The sequence below is a fragment of the Mus caroli genome, chromosome 11 (assembly GCF_900094665.2).
Source record: "Mus caroli chromosome 11, CAROLI_EIJ_v1.1, whole genome shotgun sequence".
Taxonomy (NCBI): domain Eukaryota; kingdom Metazoa; phylum Chordata; class Mammalia; order Rodentia; family Muridae; genus Mus; species Mus caroli.
The window spans coordinates 47,261,220-47,268,460 of NC_034580.1; the positions used below are offsets into that span (position 1 = coordinate 47,261,220).

The following is a 7,241-nucleotide window of genomic DNA, read 5'->3' on the forward strand; positions in this document are numbered from 1 at the left end:
AAACCAAGTACAGATGGACTGAGTATGGGCTGACGTTTACAGAGAAGTGGAACACAGACAACACCCTGGGCACTGAGATCACTGTGGAAGACCAGGTAAGGGCTCCCTGCCTGTCGGAAGTCCTGGCTCCTCTAGTTCCCATTGAGACATCCTGGGTCCTGCCTTTGGTTAACCTGTGCCACCTCTCTCTTATTTGCAGCTTGCTCGTGGACTGAAGCTCACCTTTGATTCATCATTCTCACCGAACACTGGGTAAGGTTCTCCTTACCCATGAGGATATTCTGAGATGTTATGGGCCCTGGAAGTCCATTACAGCAAAGGTTTTTTGGGCTGACATCATGTCAAAGGTAGCCTCTTAGCTGGGAGGCTGGAGGGTGGAAGGAATTGTGTGGTCAGGACCAGCCAGGGGTATGTAGTGAGATTCCACATCAAAGAACAAAAACCAACCAGGTAGCAACAACAGTAAGGCTGCCTTGGTCCAAGTGGTACACATTCTGGTCTGTCGTGGTGTTCTGTCCAGGACACGAAGATCCAACTGTGAAGGGACAATGCTGCAGCAAGCATTTAAAAAAAAATTATTTATTTTATGTATGTGAGTACACTGTAGCTGTGTAGAGGGTTGTGAGCCATCATGTGGTTGCTGGGAGTTGAACTCAGGACCCCTGCTCGCTCTAGCCCCGCTTGCTCCAAGCCCCACTCGCTCTGACCCAAAGATTTATTTATTATTATATGTAAGTACACTGTAGCAGCTTTTAGACACACCAGAAGAGGGCGTCAGATCTCATTACAGATGGTTGTGAGCCACCATGTGGTTGCTGGGATCTGAATCCAGGACCTACAGAAGAGCAGTCAGTGCTTTTTAACCGCTGAGCCATCTCTCCAGCCCATTGCAAGCATTCTTAATTTAGGAAATGTATTTCTCTAGCAAATGGTTTTGTGTGTTCCTGTGCTCATTTGGAGACTGAAGGTGTCTGAGCTGGGATGCTATTTGCCCCAAGGAACTTCCCTTTTCTTTTTGACACAGGGTCTCCTGTAGCTCAGGCTGGCCTTGAACTTATTTTGTAGGCAAGGGTGACATTGAACTTCTGGTTCTCCTGCTTCTGTCTCTCAAGTCCTGGGATCATGGGCATGTGGTCCCATACCCAGTTATGGGGTGGTAAGGATGGAAGCCAGGGCTTATGCAGTCCATTTGTGACGTATGCTACATCTACACCGAGCTGTGTCTCCAGGGCTAAGGATTGTCCTTGGTAGTGGAGGACTCAGGCCAGTGTTTACTGCTAAGATCCCACAAAGCCACTGTGTGCCTGGCTGCAGGCCACGGGCTTTCTGTCCCAGCTGATCTGTTTCATAAGGATGCCAGTAAATGAAAGTGGCCAAGGCTGAAGGGCAGAGGTGGCATTTGGAATCAGGGGCTGACTGGTCACTGTTGCCAGCCTATTTTGTACATGTGGAGGGCCCTTCTCCCAGTTTTCTGAGACCCTGAGATCCTGAGAGCTTAACCACAAGGTGGCTCCTGGGGCTGCCAGGTCCTCCGGCCAGAAATAGTTTAGGCTTGTTGGTTATTGACACATCAGAGGACAAAGAGAGCAAGCTGGTCTGCCTCTCTTCCTGAGTGCTCCACAAGGCAAAGAATGAACTCTTCTTTGAGTTCAGGCTTTTACTAAGTTTCAAGCTTTAAGTTTTTGATTTGGCAGGTGTTTTGCTTGTTTGATTTTTGTTTGTTTGTTTGTTCCTTTTTTTTTTTTTTTTTGAGACAGGTTTTTCTGTGTAACATCCCTGGTTGTCCTGGACTTGCTCTGTAGGCCTGGCTGGTCTTGAACTCAGAGATCTGCCAGGCTCTGCCTCCCTAGTGCTGGGTTAAAGGCATGAGCCACCATTCCTGGCCTTTGGCAGGTCTTTAGCCTGGCAGTACATGTTTACCATCTCCCACCTTTTGCATCCATGGTTCGGTGGCATGTGCGTTTTTATCTTTTGTGATTCTGTGCTTTTTTTTTCTTCCTTTTTTTATTGCCCGCCTAAGCCTCTTCAGTGTTGGGATTAAAGGTATGAGCTGCCATGTGGGTGCGTGGAACTGAACCTTGGTTCTCTGCAAGAGCAGCAAGTGCTATCAACCGTTGAATCATCTCTCCAGCCCCCTCAATTTAACCTTTTCTTTTGAAATAGTTTTAAGGTTTTTTATAGGAAACTGTGATACAAGCAGTATGTAGAGCTCTCCTCTACTTCTCCCCTATCTCCCTCTGATGTTGAAGTTTTCTATCTGCCATCACATTATAACATACTATATAATATATAGCTATTCATTACATAATAATATTTCAGTCAAGCACCTATAGGACTGTGGCCTCTGAGATTATTACAGAGCTGAAAAATTCCTGTTGCTTATTGCCATCAAAGCACAGTGCATTTATTGAGTCTGTCAAAATTGACATGAACACCACCCACTCTGTTATCTCCCCATAAATGTGGAGCAGGTATAATTTTGCTCATGTACCAGTATTTGGGCCGAGCGTGTGCCTCTCTTGTGGACTCACTCCCTGTGTTTTTACCATTAGAGCATGTTTGTTTTTTTTTTTTTTTTTTATAAAATATTTACTGTGAACCCACGTGCTGTGTCACGTTTCCTGCCTTGGACATCTGTCTCTTGGTTACATGAGAAGGTCATGGTTGAGTGGCTATTCATGGTCATCTAGGTTTCTGTAAGTGCACCCTGTGATGTTTGCTTAATGACCAAATGGCCCAACGATGCAATTTTCAGAATGTGTCCCTGTCATTAAGCAATTGTGACTAACAAAGATCCATGCCATCAAGTGGCCGTTGGTACCACACTATTAACTGACGTCCCGCTGATATCACCTCTCTGACTTGGGACCTAGTTCTGGGTCCTCTATTGCATCAAGCTTTCAGGTCTCCTTTGTGGCCTCTCCCTGGGACACACTCTCCATCTTTCCATCTCTCGCGGCCCTGACATTTTTTGAAGAATTGCTGAGAGCTCTTTGCAGAGTGTCCTTCTATTTGGATTGGTCTGATATTTCCTCCTGAGTGTATTCAGTTGCATCTCTTGGGCAGCTGAAGAAGCGACACCTCAGTGTGCTGTCTGGAAGGCCACGATTGTGTGTCTTGGCCTGTGATACCAACCCTGATTATGCGGCTAAGGTGGCATCTGCTGGATCTCTGCTGTAAAGCTGTCAGTTTCCAGCTTTGTGCTTAGTAGCTGTGTTACAGGGAGATACTGAGACTGCAAATATTCTCTCTCATCACACTTTGGGTTACATGGAAGCATCCTTTGATGCTTGCCTGTGCAATTATTGGTAGGTGTTCCCTTCCTTCTTGTTTCTTGAGACAGGGTTTCCTCTGTGTAGCCCTGGCTGTCCTAGAACTCGATCTGTAGACCAGGCTGGCCTCGAACTCAGTGATCCTCTTGCCTCTGCCTCCCAAGTGCTGGGATTAAAGGTGTGCGTCACCAGGGAGCCGTCATTCCTTTCTTACTTATGGGCTTTTACTGTAGGGAAGGGCAGTCCTGCTCCTCCCTTAACCAGTTTTAGTTTTTATTTTGATGTATTTATATTTTGTCTATATATGTGCTTTGTCTACATGTGTGTATGTATGTATGTATACCACTTATGTGCCTGATGCCTGTGAAGGTCAGAGGATGAGCCTGTAGTCCCTAGAACTGGAGTTACAGATGTGTGAGCCACCATGTGGGCCCTGGGAATGGAACTCATGTTTTCTGCAAGAGCAGCCAGTGCTCTTAACCGCTGAACATCCATCTCTCCATCTCTTTATTATCTGAAAAAAAAAAAACACATACACATAGATATGTATATATGCAAACACACACACACACACACACGCAGTTTCTTCTGTGTATGTGTGTGACAGTGTATGTATGGACATCAGAGAACAACTTGGCAGGTTTGGTTTTCTCCTTTTTCCATGCTAGTCCCAGGGATTCGCTCAGGTCATTAGGTTTGCCTGCAAGCACCTCTACCTCCTGAGCTATCTTGCCCGCCCCTAATCATTTTTGACTCATGTATAGACTGATGGACATTTATTCTGTGAATTATATTCAGTTGCATCATTTAGACGGTGGCTCAGGCTGTGACAGTGTGGCATTCCTTCAGGTTGACATGTGTAGGCTCCTCTCACTGTCTTTGAGCTTCTCTGTGTTTCTTGTTTTGGAGTTGTCTTTCTTCCCTGGTCCTTCTGTCAGCCATTTGTCCTAGGTGCCTTGGCGCCTTATGTTGGGAATGCTGTTTAAAGGGCGGTGCTGAGGCCCTAGGTGTGTTGCAGATGAACTTTGATGACTTTGGCTCGTTGGGAATTAACACTGGCTTTCTGAAACTGGTGATACCCAGAATTCACTGACTACCCTGAGCCAAATGTAGGCACTACTGGACAGGACCGCAGGCCTCGCTTACGGATTAGCACCCACCCAGGAGTTGCCTCCCACAGATAGAGCCTGCTTGCTAACCATCAATCCGTTCTGTGTGTCTCTCGAGTGCTCGTCAAATTAGCACCACTCCTTAAGTAGCTAAAAAAAAAATATCCCAGTGACATTTGAGAAAGGAAAATCTCCATAGCTGTGCTCTGGGCAGATCGCAGGGGGAATCTGAGTCACTGCCCCTCCTCTGTCCATTTTCTTGGGATGCTTGGACCCTTAGGTAGAATCCCATGAGAATTGATGTGGGTGGTACCCACCATTGGTCAGAGGCTCTGCCACAGGCACCACATTTTGTGGTCAAGGGCAGCTTTTTGCTGGTTTTGTCTTTTGAGAGAAGGTCTCCTGTAGTCCAGTCTGGCCTTGAGTTTTTATGTGTCTGAGGCTGGCCTTGAACTCCTGATCCTCCTGCCTTCATGGCCAGGTGTGTGCCACTCATGTTTTATTGAGACAGGTCTGATTGTGTAGCCCAGGCTGACCTCCAAGTTATGATGCTCTTACCTCTTTAGGAGTTGGTTCCCTCTCTCCATCATGTGGGTCCGGGCCATTGAACTCAGGTTGTTAGGCTTGGTGGCAAGTGCCAGTACCTTAAGCCATATTACTGGCCCTAAACTAATTTTTTTTTTTTGATGTATTTTAGTCTATTGCCAATTCTTGTCTTACCAATGCTAACATTTCCCCATCTTTGAAGGCCTTGGGTGGAAACCTTATTTTAGCAATTAGATCTGTTTGCCCAATAATTCCTGCTAATCTCTGATAGCTTAAAGAGCCGCTTCAGGCTTACTTTGTATGTTTGCTGCCTTGGATCTGTAACTGGCCATTTCCCAAGAAACAGCAAGGCCTCTGGGTGATGGAATGGGTTTAGAGCCATGGTCTGAAAGCCGCAGATGAACCCTTAATGTCACTGGATAAGGCCAGGAATGGGCAAGTATGTGTTGTCTTTTGGAGCTCTGAGTCCTGGTTTCTGTGGTCTAGGCTGAGAAGCAGTTGGCCAGGAAGTCATCTCTTTTGCAAGCCTGTGATGTAGTTCTAATTGTACTTGATAGATTTGATCTTTAAATTTTTTTTTTTCTGGGCAGTGGTGGGTGGCCTTTAATCCCAGCACTTGGGAGGCAAACAGATCTCTGAGTTCAAGGTTAGCATGGTCTATAGAAAGAGTTCTAGGACAGTCAGGGCTGTTACACAGAGAAATCCTGTCTTGAAAAACCAAAAAACAAAGAATTTTTTTTAAAAAAAATTCACTTATATGTGGCCTATGTACACAGTGCCTCGGTGTGCTTGTGGGGGTCAGAGGAAAATCTCCGTGCTTCACTTTCTTAAAACAGGTTGGCTTTTTTTCTTCCTTCCTTCTTTCCTTCCTTCCTTTCTTTAAAAATACTGCATTTTTTTTTATTTTATGTGCATTGGTGTTTGGCCTGTATGCATGTCCGAGTGAGGGTGTTGGATCCCCTGGAACTATAGTTCCAGGCATGTATAAGCTGCCATATGGGTGCTGGGAATTGAACGGGGGTCCTCTGGAAGAGCAGCCAGTGCTCTTAACCACTGAGCCATCTCTCCAATCTGAGGCATAAGTTCTTTTGTTCATTGCCGTGTCCGTCAGATCAGCTGGCTTTCGAGCTCCTGTCTTGCTCCTCCCATCTTCTCATAGAGGTTTGCTGGGATCCTGGAGGCTTCTGTTGTGCATATGGCCCTTTCTGGGTTCTAGGGCTTTGAACTCAGGTCTTTAGGCTTGTCTGGCAAGCACTTTACCCACTGAGCCATCTACTCAACCCAGTAGGTGCTCTCTTATTCTCTGGGGTTTGTTTTGGAAAAAAGTTAGGCTATATAAATAAATATTGGTAGTTGACATAAATCCTTGCTGAGGGACACTGGGTCTTGAGAAACAGCTGACAGACACTGAGCTAACTGGGCTTAGATGTAAATGTGGGCTGGACCTGAGATCTGAAGGACTCAGGTCCTCACCAGTATCCAGGACTCTGAGTTGTGAACTCAGTGGGGTCTCACGACTATGGTGGCAAAAGGTCTCCTAGCATAGTCACTAGGCAAGGGAAAGACCCATTGTTTATTTTATGTGTATGTGTATATTCTTGAGTGTATGAATACGTATCACATGTGAGGGGGAGGGGGAGGTACCTGAAGGTGTCAGATGCCCAGGAACTGGAGTTACAGGTAGCTGGGTACTGCCAGTGTGAATGCTGGAAACTGAATCTCAGTCTTCTGCACCAGCACTCTTAACCTCTGAGCCTAATCTCCAGCCCCAGGGGTCTGCTCTTTCCTTTTTTGCTGGCTACCGGGTGAACCACAAAGATGGCCATTTCCCTCAAATTGCTGTGTGGGTAGCTTTGAGGTTCATGCTTCTTTTCTGTAGGTTTGGAAAACAGCAGAGAGGCGTAATAGATGCCTGTGTCGGGTTTTGGGTTAGCTGTGGGGAGAGGCTGGAAAAAGAACATGGTTGGCACTCACTTTTTGATCTCTTCCCATGGTGTACACAGTGCTGATGCGGCCTTTTTTCAGACCGAATTTGAGCTCAGGAGAAGTTGTGTCCTGTTGGTGGCTTAGCAGGTGTTTAGGGACAACTGGCCACTGACCTCACTTCTATTTCCTGGCTTCTACACAAACTGGGAACAGGCAAAATGTTTACTGTTCTTGCATGATTTTGTATCAAGATGAGTTAGCGTGGCTTTAATACACACTTCCTTTTCCCTTTAGGAAAAAAAATGCTAAAATCAAGACAGGGTACAAGAGGGAGCACATCAACCTAGGCTGTGACGTGGACTTTGACATCGCTGGGCCCTCGATCCGG

General features: G+C 46.2%; 1 protein-coding gene across 1 annotated transcript in view; it reads left to right on the top strand.

Moving 5' to 3' along the window:
• Vdac1 (voltage dependent anion channel 1) overlaps nucleotides 1-7,241 on the top strand; it is a 29,350-nt gene that overhangs the window by 16,578 nt on the left and 5,531 nt on the right. Inside the window, exons 5-7 of the mRNA XM_029483538.1 lie at nucleotides 9-95; nucleotides 200-252; nucleotides 7,148-7,238. Of these exons, the coding sequence (XP_029339398.1) occupies nucleotides 9-95; nucleotides 200-252; nucleotides 7,148-7,238 (231 nt within the window). The remainder of the gene's footprint in view (nucleotides 1-8; nucleotides 96-199; nucleotides 253-7,147; nucleotides 7,239-7,241) is intronic.